At 34.8% G+C, this 18,358-nt stretch overlaps 2 protein-coding genes across 2 annotated transcripts; one reads left to right on the top strand and one right to left on the bottom strand.

Annotated features, from left to right (window-relative positions):
- Nucleotides 1–3,552: 3,552 nt before the first annotated feature.
- On the bottom strand, nucleotides 3,553–5,771 carry LOC119689664 (mucin-2-like). Its single transcript, XM_038104542.1, has 2 exons — nucleotides 5,679–5,771; nucleotides 3,553–5,611 (listed from the first exon to the last, which is right to left on the bottom strand). The coding sequence occupies exons 1-2, from the start codon at nucleotides 5,692–5,694 to the stop codon at nucleotides 3,609–3,611; spliced, it is 2,019 nt and encodes a 672-aa protein (XP_037960470.1). The 5' UTR covers nucleotides 5,695–5,771; the 3' UTR covers nucleotides 3,553–3,608.
- A 10,155-nt stretch (nucleotides 5,772–15,926) lies between these two features.
- LOC119690270 (uncharacterized protein PB18E9.04c-like) lies at nucleotides 15,927–17,659 on the top strand. Its single transcript, XM_038105292.1, has 2 exons — nucleotides 15,927–16,015; nucleotides 16,078–17,659. The coding sequence occupies exons 1-2, from the start codon at nucleotides 16,000–16,002 to the stop codon at nucleotides 17,622–17,624; spliced, it is 1,563 nt and encodes a 520-aa protein (XP_037961220.1). The 5' UTR covers nucleotides 15,927–15,999; the 3' UTR covers nucleotides 17,625–17,659.
- The last annotated feature ends 699 nt before the right edge of the window (nucleotides 17,660–18,358 follow it).

The raw sequence follows: 18,358 nt of genomic DNA on the forward strand, positions 1-18,358 counted from the left end.
AATGGCCCAACCATATTTATGACGACGTTTCGCTTAGCAACCTAAAAATACCTCGTTTAGCGACCAAAAACATTATACAATTTATATATAATATTATTTTACTTATGTATAGTATATATGACTTGCTTGAGTTGCTCTGAGTAAATTATTAGTATGCAGACAAAATACATATCAAAAAACAGGTCATATCAACTTTTAAGAAATGACAGAGAACAGCTTACGAATGAGAAACTCCTAAAGCTAGATGATCCAGTTGACTTCGATGAGAAAAAGGCTACCATATCAGATAATAGCGTTAAATTAACATTCCAAATTCTGAAGAAGTATTTTGATAAAATTGCAAATTCACTTCCCTATCAAAGCTCGGACGTTGCCAAAAAAGTTAATGAAGCTATGTAACCATAAAAAAAGTTCTTAAAGAGCAACAAATTAAGTCAAACAGTTAATATGACGTTTATTTCTTAAGCAATCTTAAAAATATATATATCAGTAAATAAATATATATTAGATTTAGTGATAAAATATTAATTTATTTTTCTTTTTTTTCTTTTGGAACCAGTTTAATTATTTTCCATACATTTGTATGGAATTACTTGTTTCGTTTAACGGCATTTCGTTTTACGGCCAACTTTTTTGGAACGAGTAAGGGTCATTAACCGAGGTATGAGTGTACTTTGTAATCACTACTGATTAATTATGCATAATTATTTAAAGGTTCTTTTAGCATTTCAGAAATATCTTTACAGAGTTATGATCTGTGCTATCCTATTGATCTAATTAAATTATGGCACAGAGTATTAAGAGTTGATCTATGTTAGGCGAACACTTAGACTTATATCTTCTAACAGAAGGATTGCAAACACAACTTCAACATTTGAAAAAAAACTATTGCTTTATGAAATTAATCGGTTTGTCTCCGAGTGGAAGAGCTGACAACTGTCAGCACGCGCCTTCCGAACCTAACCTAACCTAACCTACGAAGTTGATGAGGCTGAAAAATTCGAAAAACGTTTTTTGACGATAGTCACTAAAGAATAATAATAGGAGTTTAATCACATTTCGGCAAGGCTTGTAGAAAATGTGAAAAAACGTTCAGTAAACGGAATAAATGCCTGATTCAATACTACTTAGTTAATTTATAGATTTTTCTTTTTTTTGCATTTCAATCTTGTAACTTTCCTCCTTAATGTGAAATACTTTTAGCTGCCCTTTGTGTTCATTTATGTGAACAAATTAAGTTCGTTTCAATTTCAATGGCGTCAGCTGGCGGCCAACAATGCCAACCACTGCAACTTGGCGTTTTTTCCCAGGATTTTTCTGTATTTCTTGCCGCTCATGTTCCAGCATTGGTGGTGGTACTTTAAACCTTAACTTATCGTCCTATTGATTTTAAAAATTGAAGAAAAATCTATTAAAGAAGTGGAAAGTATAGGGCCGCAATGGCAGCATGGAGTTTTGGGAACATTGAATCTAAAACAACAGCAATTGAAAGTGAATAACATTTGCCAACGCGTACGGCGGGCTCAAATCAATGACCATGGCAATGGCGGCAAGAGCAGCAGCCATTATGGTGCTTCCGCTTGACTCGATTTTAACTTTTTTCTTCATATTGCTGTTGTTGCGTTTCTGTTCCTAATGTTAATGTAGCGACTGTTGCTGGCAACACAAACTCTTTTCGCTTCAAGGCATTTCAATAATAAAATTTTTACTATAAAAAAGGGGAAAAACAGAAAAGCAACGAAACTCAAAAGAATTTTTCATATTTAAAGGAGGAAAGCAAAATCAGGGCTATTGTTGCCACCATCGTTGTGGCTGTTTTCGATAATTTGTCGTTGCTATAAATACACTTTTTTCGACATTTACCACATTTGAAAACATTTATGAACGCATTTATTAAACTCAGTACGAATGGCCAACCGCGTCTCAATACTGTATCGAGCTATATCGATTTGAGGCGCCTCTTTTGAAAATATTTGCCAACTGAATTCATTTTTGTTTGTTTTTATTTAATGTCGGAAAGGTGTTGACTTCTCTGTTTCAGCTAAGATGAGAAATCAGGAATTTGTAATCATTATAATATTATAAAATTCCATGAAAAATAGTTCTACTTCGGTAGCTGTTAGATTTACTTAAGAAAGTGTGTGTTGAGTGTTTTTCTGTAAATCACTGACTCCAAAAATGTTCAACAGTAAGTGTCAATACAAAAGCCAATTATAAATTGTGGTCATAAGGTGGAAACACACTATGTTTTGCATGAGGGATATTCACGATCTCGAGTAACGAGCTTGTTAATCGGGTAACATGGTAACACTATAAAATGTCAAAAACAAAATTGTTCTCGAAATGTGTATTGCTGTTGTCATTATGTATTGAATTCTCGTATGGTTAATTGGTGAATTTAAGCACCGATATTCAGTTTTATGTTAATTCATTAAGTTACACAAACAAATTTAAATTTAAATAGGTGAATTTCTTAACCTCATTGGAGAACTTATCATAGCCCTTAAATATTGTTGATTAAATTTAAAATTTTGAACAATTAATTTTATATAATTTCAACTCTTTCGCATTTTGAAATTATTATTAGTTGCTTAATTCGCAACCATAGTAATCCGCTTCAATATTTAACGAGATTAAAGTATGAAAGCAAAAAAATTCGCTAAAATTACTCGAAAGATTGCAATTGTATCTTTCTACAACAACAACAAAAACAGCAACAAAGATATTTTGCGGAAGTAACTTACAATCAGCTTCAACTCAGCTCCAACGCAGCTCCAACTAAGCTGAAATTCAAAAAGCAAGTTTCCGTTTTGGGAATAAGTTAAAATTTTAAATTGGCACAAATGCAGTAGCAACAACGGCGGATAAGCACCAGCAAACACAACAATGAAAACAAAAACGACAAGAGCAACAAAATTAAATGAAATGCACCTTTTGTTACCTGATGCAATTGTTGCTGATGTGTTTGCTGTTGCTTTCATTATAGTTTGGAGAGCTAAGAGTTGCTACTTGCCAGTTGGTACTTGCCAGTTGGTACTTGCCAGTTGCCAGTAACACAAACACAATTGCTGTTTCTCCGACATTTGCTGCTAATGCCGGCTACTTCATTCAACAGTGCACCGTTGCTACTTGTTGTTGTTTCCTTGGAGATCGTTGATATAAAGTTTCAACAGTTTTCATTTCTGACTACTGCATTCTTCCACTCTTTTACGTTCGGGTTATGCGTTCAGAAAAAAATTCCAGAACTGTAGAATTAGAAAGGATTTTACCTACTCAAAACGCAGAGCGCATATTTAGAAATGGAGGCAGAAATGGATTAACAGATGCACTACAGTTCAGTACTACCAAATCGCAGTCAGAGTAGCTTTGTTTGTGTTTCGAAATATACTCGTAAGTAAATGCTTCATAATTAGTGCAGCGAAACGTAAAATTGTGTTCTGGTTGCTTAGCCACCAATAGCACCAATACTAAGAAATCTTGCCTATGGAAATCTTATTAAGAGAATTTTGATAATTAAAAAACCGTATAAACTAATTAATTTGCATAGAAAATTTTTATTTATAGATTCGGTAGCAACTTGTATTCTCACTCAATTTCACTGAAGATCTTCAGTGATCTACTCTAAGATTTGAAGAGAAATTCGTAAAAGTATTCTTTTTTTCGGCTGCTTGTACACAATTTGTGTTCTCAGGTAAATCACATATACCTCTTAAGGCGTTGAAGTATTTATCACCACAACTTACTGGAAGGCGCTCACCATGACGACAGATATAGTAGTCATTGCAACTGTGAATTGAAGCTAACATGAAACCATTCGGTTTTCCGCGACAATTGTAAATGTTATGATAGTCAATGCTTGATTCGTGATTCTCGTGAGATTCGTGAGAAGGAACAGGGTAAGCTGGAGGTTTCACGTGAACTACTGGTTTAAGTGGAGCTACAACAGGAATGTTAAGATTGCTAGCACAGGTGGTGGTCGTACATGGAGCTTGAGTTGTTGTTGGAGCACAAGTTGTAGTGGTGCAAGTAGTTGTAGTAATGATTACACAAGTAGTAGTGGTGCATGTTGTTGTCGTCTCCGGAACTGGAGTAGTGGTAGGAGCGCACGTAGTGGTGGTACAGGTGGTTGTGGTAGTTGGAGCACAAGTAGTTGTGGTACATGTTGTTGTAGTTTCTGGAACTGGAGTAGTGGTAGGAGCGCATGTGGTAGTGGTACACGTAGTTGTGGTAGTTGGAGTGGTTGTGGTAGTTGGAGCACAAGTAGTTGTAGTGCATGTTGTTGTCGTTTCTGGAACTGGAGTAGTGGTAGGAGCGCATGTGGTTGTGGTACACGTAGTTGTGGTAGTTGGAGTGGTTGTGGTAGTTGGAGCACAAGTAGTTGTGGTGCATGTTGTTGTAGTTTCTGGAACTGGAGTAGTAGTAGGAGCGCATGTAGTAGTGGTACACGTAGTTGTGGTGGTTGTAGTAGTTGGAGTGGTTGTGGTAGTTGGAGCACAAGTAGTTGTGGTACATGTTGTTGTCGTTTCTGGAACTGGAGTAGTGGTAGGAGCGCATGTGGTAGTGGTACACGTAGTTGTGGTGGTTGTGGTAGTTGGAGTGGTTGTGGTAGTTGGAACACAAGTAGTGGTGGTGCAGGTGGTTGTAGTGATTGGAGCACAAGTAGTTGTGGTGCATGTTGTTGTAGTTTCTGGAACTGGAGTAGTGGTAGGAGCGCATGTAGTAGTGGTGCACGTAGTTGTGGTGGTTGGAGCGGTTGGGGTAGTTGTGGTAGTTGGAGCACAAGTAGTGGTAGTGCAGGTGGTTGTCGTGATTGGAGCACAAGTAGTTGTGGTGCATGTTGTTGTGGTTTCTGGAACTGGAGTTGTGGTAGGAGCGCATGTAGTAGTAGTACACGTAGTTGTGGTAGTTGGAGCACAAGTAGTGGTGGTGCAGGTGGTTGTCGTGATGGGAGCACAAGTAGTTGTGGTGCATGTTGTTGTGGTTTCTGGAACTGGTGTTGTGGTAGAAGCGCATGTAGTAGTAGTACACGTAGTTGTGGTAGTTGGAGCACAAGTAGTGGTGGTGCAGGTGGTTGTCGTTATTGGAGCACACGTAGTGGTGGTGCAGGTTGTTGTAGTGATGGGAGCACAAGTAGTGGTGGTGCAGGTTGTTGTGGTTTCGTCACAACTACTACCACCGCATTGTGAGGCAACATCGCATTGTTTTTTTGCTAAATTAAATTCTTGTCCATTTTCGCAAGTGCCCGATAACAATACAGCGAAATTTTTGCATTGATAATATTGTGCGGGGTTTGTTGGGGATACAATATATCCACTATATTGATTACAACAAGCTCCCTGGCATCCAGCGGGCGGAGTTGGCACCGCAGGTTGTACTTCAGTGCAACCATTTGACTCTACAACACAACTTTGCGATACTGGATCGTAATAGTCCTGACAAGTGTTCAAAATACTGACGCTATTTTGGCATTCATAATATTGGGAACAGCTGCCAGGAACAATAGCCTTAAATCCATCAGCCCTTGAGCGGCAAAGGTATTGGCTGTATAATTGTGAATCAATTGTGGCGGCATTGCTAACAATCGCAAGGGTTAACAAAGTGCCCAAAAGTACTATGTAGGGTCAGAAATAATAGAAAAATTAAAATTTAGAAAATCATCTAAAAAATGTGATTCTTACTTAAGAGTACTCTCATCCCTTTTTCTGGTTTTCTCTACGCAATTAAAGTTTCCTGAAGTTTTTACTGTGTGAACTGCTGTTTGTTACGCGAATTTATGATCACTGCGAAAAGCAGCTTGTTCCATCTTTTATATAAATTTAGAGTATTTCTTAGATAACCGCGACTGGAATTTCATCAAAACTTCATTAAAGTAATGTTTTTGCATGTTTTTTAGTAAACTCAGCCGAAAAAATATACCGATAACGAGTGACTTGCAACTGGGTGAAATTTATCTTAAAACAATATTTGTGTATATTTAATTAAAAAGTGACAAGCTCTGTGCAGAGATGAAATTAATTATTTTTATTTTAATTAAAATTTGGGTTGATGTGCTTAAAAAGTGTAGAGGAATAAAAATTGGGTCTAAAATTCTAAATAATATACAGTCTCTACAAGTACAAAGCAGTACAAGTAAGAAAAGAAATACGTATATGACTTAAATAAATAAGTCAGAACGATTTGATACATTCTCTTACATGCACTGAAATGTATATCCTATTTCCTTTTACATGTACTAAATACGACGAGATATATAACTTAAAAAAGCACATTTCTTTATTTTCTGCATAGCATATACTCAGTTGAGTTAGATTATAACGGATTCTTGTGTTATCGTACAAAACTTGTATGACTCAAAAATATCGAACACCTTAAATAAAGCTTGGGATGCTTTATAAAAAAATAGCAAATAAAAAATTTTTGCATATTACATTGACCCATAAATACATAAAAAAGAAACTCAAATTGGTTTAATCTTAACTGCAAAATTACAAACCACATTTTATACGATATTACAGCTGTCAACTTATTATATTTTATTATTTATTTATTTCTATTTGAGCCAGTGCACTTGAGCACTTTTACTCTTTCTTAGCTCGAGATATTTTTAAAACTCCTTTTTACACCTTGACTGGATTATTGTTTATCACTTCATCAGACTAAGCAATAATTGACCTCAGATCTGCATATCTTCCCGAGGAGCCTGTAACCATTCTGAGATAACGCGGTGTCACATTTTTCTCTAAGTGTTGGCTTTCATTTTTGTCACCACGATCTTCGCCAATAACCACCCTGTCACACCCATGATGTTTTTCATCACTATGTATGGTCACAGTATCGCCTCATTTAGTATTGTCAATGTCATCCACGCACTTTAAGTAGTGAATTGAAATTGCTACGTATTACTTGACAAACTGCTTCCAAATCGCTTTACTATGCACTTGTGCTGTCCACTGTTGGCGGATTCATTAATATGAAAGCCCTACTAAAATGCAAAATCGGCGCTAAATATGCCAAGCTTGTGAGTCTCTGTTTGTTGTTAAATTGTTTGGCTTATAGTCTCTTTTGTTAAGTTTCATCTCGATAAATCATTTATATTTTATTGTAAAAATAAGTCCTTTCAAAATCTTTCAAAATGAAATATTGGAAGTTGGAACCCAACATCGATGACTATTTGTGTGAGCTTCTCATTAGTTCCGCCAATTTTTTCAACAAAGATTGAGCTAAGAATGGCGATGAACTCAATCCAAATAATTTGCTTTTATCAGATATATAGGTACGTTTTTTGCTTGCTTTCAAAAACATGAAGCTATTTGATCTACGTCTGCTAGGACGTAGACTGCTAGGATAAAATCGAAATTTAATACGGTTTGATTGCAATGAAATCCAAATTGAAAGCCACTTACAGAGTTTTAAAAATGTTCATGGAAAACGATAGTATTAATGCAACCAAAAAATGGATGAGTTATGACTTACATTTACTAAGAAGTATCTAAAAAGAGGAAAACGATAACTTACAACAACAGCTATCAGATTTATAGAATATTCAAGAATTCTAATTGCATATAACACCGTTGATCTGAAAGGAATGTAAGTCATTTCAAAAAGATGTCTTCAATTTTATAGGTTAGAACGAAAGTGTTTAAAACATTTTTGCTAAATATATGGAGCATTATACAAACTATTGTCCCGACCATTAGGAATGTCGAGACGTACAGATTAAGTAATGATTTCGTTTTAGGAATACCTACATTATACAAATTCCAATATTTGGTTTCACCATTAACCCAACAAAATACTTTATGTTACTGCCAAAGCAAAGTATGAAGTAGAATTTTATTCATTGTTTATTTTTATTTAAGGAGTTATTAGTTCATAGTTTCATGGCATACGAATCCTAGAGCTGAAACTTGTTACCTGCAGAATAGTAAATTGAAAGAGTATTCCATAGGTTTCAAAGATAATTTTTCCAAAAAATAATCGAAAGCTGATTTTAAGTTTGTCTAAGTTTTCTAGTTTAATATTGAAGTCCCTCCTTTTTATATGATTTTTTTGAATTATTGAATCAAACCATCGCTCCCCCATATATCTGTTTTTGGTACAAGACACCCTGTTCCATACAACTTCCATCTTTATGAGGCTATGTTATTAAAAACATCGTCCATATTTAAATAAATTGTTGTATGCTTCACGCAAATAATATAACAAGAGTATATTAATACCTCTTAGATATTTTTGAATAATATGTCATCTTAATTATCTCGAGTTATCTCAATTAATCGATACAAATCAGCTTTTGTCTGCCATTCTAACACTGTAATCCCGTTTGTATGGTTGCCTGTCTGTCCATTTATGTGTCTATTTGATTGTCAATTTATTTGTCTATATATTTGTGTTTCTATTCTTTTGTCCCTTCGTTTATTTGTCTATATGTTTTTTTGTCTGTTCATCTTCCAAAAAGTCGGTTTATCTGCTTGTTTTTCTATTTAAGCTTCTGTGTATCTGCTACATAGCAATTGAATGCATAAATGCAAACAGTTATCGAAACTGCGCATTGAAGGACTTGCCATCCGCCCTTCTTATAATATCGGTAGCTTGCAATTTATATAGTGATATAGTGCTAAGGTGATAGCTTGTACGAATGACTGCACATATACTGCAATTGATTTGTCTAGAAGTATATAATTTAATGTATTAGTTTGGTGTGACTGTATGTGAAAGAGAGTGTAGTGTTGCGAGTAGTTTACGGGAACCATATACATCGAACGGGCAGTATTAAAAAGCTGCCCAGTAAGATGCGTTCATTCCTTAACTCCAGATATTGTGCTGCGGTAGAAGTAAACGGCAATGAAAATAAAGCCTTAATGGCTACTTCCACGAGGTAGTGTATGTACATGTCATTGGAAAAGAACCTTAGCAGAATACTGTTCTGTAGTCTGTTGCAAAAATGGAGAGCCACTGGAACCATATCATCGATTTATGGAAACGGTATTGCTACTAACTAGCTCTACGCCAGTTATCCTGGGCTTGGACGTGAATGCATCATTCGAGATCTGGTGCAGAGAGATGCTACATTCGTCTCGATGTGGAATATGTGGGTGCCTTGCTTGAAAACTTCATCCCGTGGTAGAAGAAAGTCACATTCATTCATGTTGATATTACCTTTGGCTCTATTAGAAGAAGTAAATTGCGGGCAGATTTCGCTTACACAAATCAAGGTAATTCTAAAAGTTAGATGGTGTAAATGGTGAGATCTGTAAAAGTATTTGGAAGGATATATTAGACTTTTTAAAGGTCCCATGTTATGTGTTTCGCTGAGGGATGCCTTCCTGTAGAATGGACAATTGGAAGAGAAGTAGTACTTCTGAAGTCACCTGGACTTAGTTACAAAAAAACGGTCTTAATAAATCGGCCTAAAAAGAGATTTAACTTACAGATGTTGGATACATATTTGGGTGTTTTGGCAAATCAAGTACCTGTTTCTAACCATAAAAAAGCGGCTTGTCGCGTAATATTCTGCTACGACTATCTGGTCTGGTGGGACAGGTTCGACGAGTGCTGCGAAGTGAGTAGGGTCTAAGCAGGTGTTTTGTGCGCACCACATATTGTGGTCCTAATGTTGACTGTGCAACTTAAGGAAGTGCCTGTATGATATGGGACAGCCAAGTCTATGGTTGGCTTAAGGTAAATCACTTTATCCTAGTATGTATTATTTGGTTGCCTAGCAATCTGTAGAACGGTTTCAATAAATGCTTTTCAAATTATCGTGGATTTGCCATCACTGAATTTAAATGCGACTTGGAGTGCAATTGTATAAAATCAGAAAACAATGTGCATGAAATAATGTCCATGAAATCTGTGATATCAGTGCTGTGCTTCATGCGCTGTCAATTTTTGCTAGAATTGACGACCTTGCATGTATTTCATTACCGCCATCGCGTACTTATAGATCAATTGCAGTAATGTATGTGAATGAATAAGATTGAATAAAGAAGTAAAAAACCTTAATAGCACCTAATAGCTTTCTAACTCTAGACTATTTTGCACACTTAGATACATTTGTAAATCCAACTACTTAGGTTTTCTTAATTACTATTATTTTGACCAACTTATTACACTGTTTATTATACAATTATTATACAATATTATTATACAATACTCTTACTTTTTACTCCCTTTTTTCACTAAAAAGTATTTAATATTTTCTGGGCGCCTAGACACATCTTTATAAAACAGCTCTTAAGCATTTGTTTGTGCCTTTAGTAATTCAAGTATTTTCTGGTAAGAGGCTGCCTGTTTCCGTTTTTTACTAGTTAGCAGCAGACAAACTTCTTCTTCTTTCTATTCTGCACTGCCATTTCCAGCATTTTGCCTCATCCACAGCATTTTGCCTCATTTCGAAATTACTGATTTCATTCGCCGGCCCCATTTAAGACCACAAACTGATCAATAGCTTGCTCCATTGGACTAAGCATTTGAAGTAAGCAAGGATCACCGCCGTTTGATTTGAATTGCGCTGTGCTTGTGACAAAACCTGAAAGAGAAATATAAAATAAAAGTTTAAGATATTTTGTATTTTGTGTTATAGATAATTCCTGCCTTTACCCACTTGCCTACATCTTCCATTGGTGGACCTAAAATACTAAGCTCCATCGCAGTTTTCTTCCACGTTGGTCTAAAGCGTATGTTGTTGCAAATGCTTTTCGCAATGTCTGGATATTTCGCAATAATGATTTTATTATTTCGTGAATTTATATAAAACCTAATTTATTCATCGAAAAATATATTTAAAAAATATGAAAGATAACGTTAACTACAAGAAAACTTCTTTGTTCAAAATATTAGAATACACATAATGACATATGATAACTAAACATAAATACAACAACCATTATTCTCAATATATAAAACATTACACTTGAAAGCAGATATATTAAACGATATATTAAAAAAATGTATATGAATTATTATTTATTATTAAATAAAATAAATTAAATACGAAATATGAAACTAAAAAAGGTTCCTGGTTGGAATCAGATAACCGCTGAGATCTTAAACCAATTCCCTAACAAAGGAATAATCAAACTGTGCAAAATAATTAATGCAGCTCTGCGCTTAAGACACTTCCCAATTTATTGGAAAGTGGCGGAAGTACTTATGGTACACAAACAAGAAAAACCTGCTAATGAAGTTTCGTCGTATCGTCCAATTTCAAACTTCTACTGCTCAAATGCAGTAGAGAAATTTGTCTACTGCTTATAGAAAAACTTCTATCGGTTTGCAGTTCACTATACCAAAATTCGATTTTGTCTATCAGCAATAGAAACTTGTATACTGCCTTTCAGCGATGGACAACCCATAATAGGTACTAATAAGTATATACCTAATTATATTTATATTAGTTTTAATTTAAGAACGCTGATTTTTTATGAAATTTTTTTTAGTACACAAAGAAAATATTTTTTAATAGCAGATTTTTAACTTGCAATTATTGATAAACGAAGCATAATATTCACCTCTCGTCAACTTGTGTTTTTGTCTATTTCAGAGCGATTAAGTAGCTTTCGTTGATTTCTACTTCGTTTTCTTTAATGTTCATTGTCCGGTCAATTTTCTCATGAATACGTAAGCTTTTAAGAAGAAAACAGTCAACCTTTATTTTCCTATACATTAACACTGAAATGTGATTTCAGTTGCAAGTCTTTTATACTCCGATAACTTGGGTCTTTTCAACTTTTAGCGTCTTCAAGCTTACATAGTTAAGAAGAAAGCAAAAGCAAATGATTGATCCATCTAAATTGGAAGTGTACTTTACAACTGCACATATAATGAATCTTGTAGTTTTTGTAGACCGGATTGTCTTTTCATTTCAGAGTCTTTTCAATATCTTGTTAGTTATACACCCACTCTCCGCTTACTTCACTTCAATTTGGTGATTTGAATGTATGGAGACGTGGTTTATACACCGCGTTACAAATTTAAGGTATATCAGAATGATATGTATGCATAATTATATGCATTATTTCATGTAAAACAAGAAACTTCGCAGATTTGAATAAATTATAGTTTTTAAGGCACGCAAAATTCTTTGCTTCCGTAATTAAATACCGCGGGGCAGACGTAGGTTTGTCATTTGAAATGCCCCTGTGCACCCAACAAACCACACCATCAACTTAGTGGTTTTGGAGGAATTAAGAAAGAATTGTAGTAATTATTGCATTGTCCTGCACCAATGCATACACGCACATGCTCTCATGCATGCTACTTTGTACTTTCACGCCGTTGCAGCAACTCTAATCGGCTTTTTTTCGACGTTGTTGCAACATTTGTTGCACTTGTTACAACAACAACATAATTTCGTGTAATTGCAAATAATTGTTGCTCCTTAGAAGTTTTAAGCAAATTCAACGCAGGAGAAGTCGTAAATTGAATCAGGAATCTCGTGTGTCTGTGCGTGTGACTCGAATGCTTCGAATCAATATGGCGGACATAGCCATTTTGATTTTAAGCTTGTTTTTCGTGTTCAACATGCAACCGTGCCAGCTCCATTCTTCTTTAAGATTTGAGGCATTCATGTAAACGTCAGTTCCTTTGTTAATTCGTATTTATTTCATTTACTCAACAAAACAGGGTAGTGTAGGAAGAGATTTCCCTTTGATACTCGAAGATTAAATATGTTAAAAGCTTTCTTGTGAAAATCAACAATCTGAAGGCTGAAGGATTAAAACTCGTAAGAATTTTTAACTTTTTATGTAAAGTCATTATCGCCTAATAACTCAAAAAATCGCGTAATAACTCCAATTTAATGATGTTGAGTGTCCGAAGGTGCTACATGTTACGCATTATATACCTGCGTTATATACACAGTAAAATTCTATAGGTTAAAAAATATCAATATCAAACACTAATATACTTTATGGAATTACTTTTACGTTTCATAATAGAAACTAAAAAAGCAAAACCTGGTATTATAAATATTGGGTGATCGTGTGCTATGAACTTAAAGGTTTATTTTGCTAATTATAATAAGTTAGAGTGTTTGCAATAAATTGCCTTATTTGTTTCTCTGCAAAGGCTACAAATATAATTACAGTTATTCCTATTTTTGTTAGGTGATAACATTATTCACCTGTCAGCATCCTGTCAGAAAATCTGTAGTTTTCCTTGAGTTCTGCTTATTGACATTGATACAATGTTTAAAGCGATATGGGTTGTGAGTCGCTATAAACGATCTTAAGTGTGGTAGCTCTAAAATATTATTATGTCTTATTTATTATTGTTCTTAATGTACAAATTAACCATTTCCAAGTCTTAAAATAGCTTCTGAATCAAAAGCCAAGCTACTGATAATTCCATAATATCTTGGAAACCATTAAATTCATAATTGAATATTTTGACCAAGTAGTTCTAGTTTATCAAGACACTCAAACGACAGTCAATATCAGTGTTGATGACCCTGACTGATATCTGCCTATAATATGTTATAAGATGATTATAACAATAGAAACTATCTTAAACAAACAGCTAGAAGGAGTTGAGTTATTTCAAATAATGACAAAAAACAGAATTTGGTTTTAGAAAAATTATCCATGCAGAAGAAACTTTGTATCTATCGTATGGAAACTTATACGACAGACAGGTTTGTAGGTTTGTCAAGTTTTTTGATGTCGCGGCTTTTTTATTGAGAGAACCACCCATGTGTCACGTTATAATATCTGAGTTGTCTTACTTAACATATTCCATCATTGCTCTGTGGATGAAAAATGTGCAGAAAAATTTCTCACAATGATCGAACGTCAATTGGATTTGAAGCCTTAGCCGCCATTATTTATTTGTACCAACTCTCTCTTTAGCACTATTTGAATCATAAAAAATCTCAAGTCTACATTTTCAAATTCCCTCAAAATTAAAACATAATTTCATTGACTGAAAAGTGAGTGGTTTGGGACTGAATATAATATAAACAGTGAAAGTGAATGTGGTGTTCTAATGCTTTATTCTGAAATGTATTCGCCATTAATTCTGTAGGGCCCCATATAACAATTTTTTGAGAGAAATCTGCTCTAGAAATTTCACACATGTTCATGAAGTTCCATAACAATCCCGATTTTTTTCTTTAAAAGTATACGAGTGTGTTATGTGTTGAAACAAACAATTTTGATTGTGATCTATTGAGAGGTCTCAATATTTTAGTATTTGAGATGTACGACATCTAAAATTAGCTACGCAATTTTGCTTTACTGCCAATATTTAATCCCAATTGTCTATATACTTCAACCTTTTCAATTCCTTTCACAAAGTAAGATCAGTAAAGAATAAAGAAAGATATAGAAAGAACTATATTACAGCTGAAATATCGACCGTAAGACTTGAAAAAAGTCATATTTTCTTTTAGTATTTTTTCTTGTTGTTAATCTTATCGTTGACATTGATTATTAGTTTTTTTCTTACAAAACTTAATTATGTAATTTTTTATAAGTTCAAAAACGACCGAAAGTTCATTTTATCATTTTATCATGAAAATAATCAATAAAGATAATTGGAGTGCTAAATGTAATAAAAAGTTTTGAATGCTCGTATGTAACAAAAGAATATAACACAGAAATGGGGGTAATAAAGTATTAGTAAAAAACTAATTAAAAAGTTGATACTGGAAGTATGACGACCTGTAACCTGTGACGTATGTAGTGTCATACTCTCAAGAGCACTGTGAGAATACGAAGTAATCGAAAAAAGAACTAATTCCCATATTATGTTTAAAACCCATTAGCTATCTCTTTTACACTTGAAATAATCGGTGCTATGGATATAACTTATTTGCTTTTTTGTCATTTTATCATGTATTAGTAGTTCTGTATATGACTTGACTATAAACCGTATATAAATACCATATAGTAGTGTCTTATTCTAAGCGCACATGTGTATGCGCTTAATTTTTGTATATAAGATATCTCCATATTATTTGGTGGTGATGTGACATTACAGAACACAACTTTAGTTGTTTCATTGGTAGTAAAGAATATTGTTTAGTTGGTTATAGAAGATTGGTCCAGTGAATACTGTCTTTATAAGCTAGTTCAGCAAATTCTAAACATATTTCATGTTTAAGTGTAATGTAGTCATAAATATGTGAGGATATTAAATAAAATTAGAACTCGTTCAAACTAAAAAGTATCTGCAATATATGTGAGATATCCCTTGACACAGCATCACAAAATATACCATAAAAAAAATACCATAAAAATTAATTTAATTGGCGACAATTTTGTTTTCTGTACGTCATCGCAAAATAATTTTTGACTTTTTAAGGTTAAAGATAAGAAACTGAACAGCAAATTGATTATTATAGGAAATAGTGAGTGTTTATTTAAAAATAACAGATACGGAATGATGTGTTTGGTATATTTGTAGGTGAACTGTACTAATACGGCGAACTATGTATGTACACCGAAAACATATGTCACTTGTACGTGTTTATTATCGATCACCGACAACTGAAAATTGGTAAACAAATAAATAAAAAATAAAAATGTGAGAGTTTGATACGAAGCTATCAAGCGGTAAATTTACCTATGTACATTGATTTTACATTAGAATAATTTATTTCCGAAATTTAAACGTGAGCCTTCCCATATGACGTGAAACACAGTGAATATCTTTCACGAGAAAGCAACCGAAAAACTTCTTTATCACTTCGGAAGCTGATAACATGTTCTTCTTTTTACAGAATTTTGCCTAGAAAAAGTTAAATTATAAAAAATTCTATTGAAACTGTTCCATGGAGATAAGAGTTATACGATTTGAACGAGAATATCAATTATTTTAATGTAATTATTTAGAAACAGGTGCAAGACATGTCACTACAATTTACAATGGGAAATTTCCAATATAAAATAGTGGCCAACTTACCAAAATTCATTAGAGCTACAGAAACTTCAAAACGAGTAACAGCAAATTAGCCTTGATAAAAGCCTTCCACACAATAGCTCCTTCACACACAACATGAAAAGCTATTTATGTAAGTAAAAACTTCAATTTTAAATGTTTGTAAAATATAATTCAATAAAATACTGATTATAGTACTCACGTGTTGTCTTTTGGCGCTTGTAACATACAACAACGCTGCTACCCTGCACTTTCGGGCCATCGATAATACTTTATACAGCAAGTATCTATGCTTATCAAAGCAAAATGGTTTTCAAGCAATAGTACCCGGTAGTTGTTCACAATACTACCAATGCCAAAATGGTGTAAGTATGTTAATGACCTGCTCTAATTACTACAATCCAGCCACTAACGCATGCTGTCAAAATAACCCTGGATGTGTGGAAATTCAACCTGATGATCCCACACCACCAACAGGTTGCAGTGGAGAATGCTGTACGCAATATAGTGGTTATATAGTGTCAACAACCAATCCTGCACAATATTATCTTTGCAAAAATTTCGGAGTTGTATCATCAGGTACGTGTCAGAGTGGGCAAGCATTTAATTTAGCAACTTTACAATGTGATGTTGCGTCATCGTGCACTGAAGACTCCTGTGTCACAACACCATCTCCATGTACAACATCACCTCCCCCATGTACTACCACAACCTGCGCTCCAACAACAACTGAACCATGTACCACCACAACTTGTACGCCAACAACAACAAAACCAGTTACCACCACAACTTGTACGCCAACAACAACAGAACCATGTACCACCACAACTTGTACGCCAACAACAACAAAACCAGTTACCACCACAACTTGTACGCCAACAACAACTGAACCATGTACCACCACAACTTGTACGCCAACAACAACAGAACCAGTCACCACCACAACTTGTACGCCAACAACAACAAAACCAGTTACCACCACAACTTGTACACCAACAACAACAAAACCAGTTACCACCACAACTTGTACACCAACAACAACAAAACCAGTTACCACCACCACTTGTACGCCAACAACAACAGAACCAGTCACCACCACAACTTGTACACCAACAACAACAAAACCAGTTACCACCACAACTTGTACGCCAACAACAACAAAACCAGTTACCACCACAACTTGTACGCCAACAACAACTGAACCATGTACCACCACAACTTGTACGCCAACAACAACTGAACCATGCACCACCACAACTTGTACGCCAACAACAACTGAACCATGCACCACCACAACTTGTACGCCAACAACAACTGAACCATGCACCACCACCACTTGTACGCCAACAACAACTGAACCATGCACCACGACAACTTGTACGCCAACAACACTGGCACCGTGCACAACGCAACCACCCTGCGAAACAGTAACTCAAGCATTACTTATAGCACCACTAAACCCCGTAGTGCATGTTAGACCACAAATTCAGCAACCGCAAATATTACCACCGCAATCTCATGAATCCAACCTGGATCTTTACAATAAGATTGCCTGCCATGACAAGCCAAATGGTTTCATGTATGCTTCTCTAAAGATCTGTAACGATTACTATATCTGCCGTAACGGAAAAGCACTTCCCGTAAGTTGTGGCGACAAATACTTCAACGCATTAAAGGGAATGTGTGATTTGCCCGAAAACAGCGGCTGCGTGCAGCCCTATCAAAATAAGCGCCAAGATTGAGTAACAAAGAATCTTATACTATATATACAACCCATGTTATTAATAAATGGATAGTTAATCGTATTTTTTTAAATAAAATATTATACTAGCATGTTAAAATGTGATTATTAATTACAAATGAGGAAGTTTCAATGATTCAGTATCTCTAAAAATGAGTCCAGAAATTTGACTGTAATTTATTAGAAATGTTGTTGGATCAAATGTGTGTACGACAGTTTCTATATGCGGGTACTTTTGCATATATACTATAAATAAAGCATCATTTCTGCATTATATAATATAATCCGATAATCCGATGCATAAATATCAACATACGCCATACCAAAGGAAGTGAAATGTGTCAATTACTTTATATGTCTCTGCTCGGGACTACAAAAGAAACGTCAGGACTTTAAAGTCCAGAAGACCGTTTCTTTACTGTTCAGCATAGTTAGGTTAGGTTAGGTTGGAGTGGCGGCCTTATTTACCAAGAAAGCCCACTTGAGCACAAATAATGTCCCATTGCGGTACCACAGGAAAAAGCAATGTTCGTGTATAGACAAGGAAATCAGTATACGACCAATGCCCAAAAAAAATATATTGAAAAAAACGTTTAATTTAGTTTACCTGCTCCTGGCAATGACCATTAGTTGGCCCCCAGTGTAGGTTGAGGAGCATCTATGGATAATATTTTTTTGCAAAACATTTCATCTTGTGGTCAGGCTACATTGTAAAAAACATATACAACAAAAACT

Source organism: Teleopsis dalmanni, chromosome X, assembly GCF_002237135.1.
Source record: "Teleopsis dalmanni isolate 2A chromosome X, ASM223713v2, whole genome shotgun sequence".
Classification (NCBI taxonomy): domain Eukaryota; kingdom Metazoa; phylum Arthropoda; class Insecta; order Diptera; family Diopsidae; genus Teleopsis; species Teleopsis dalmanni.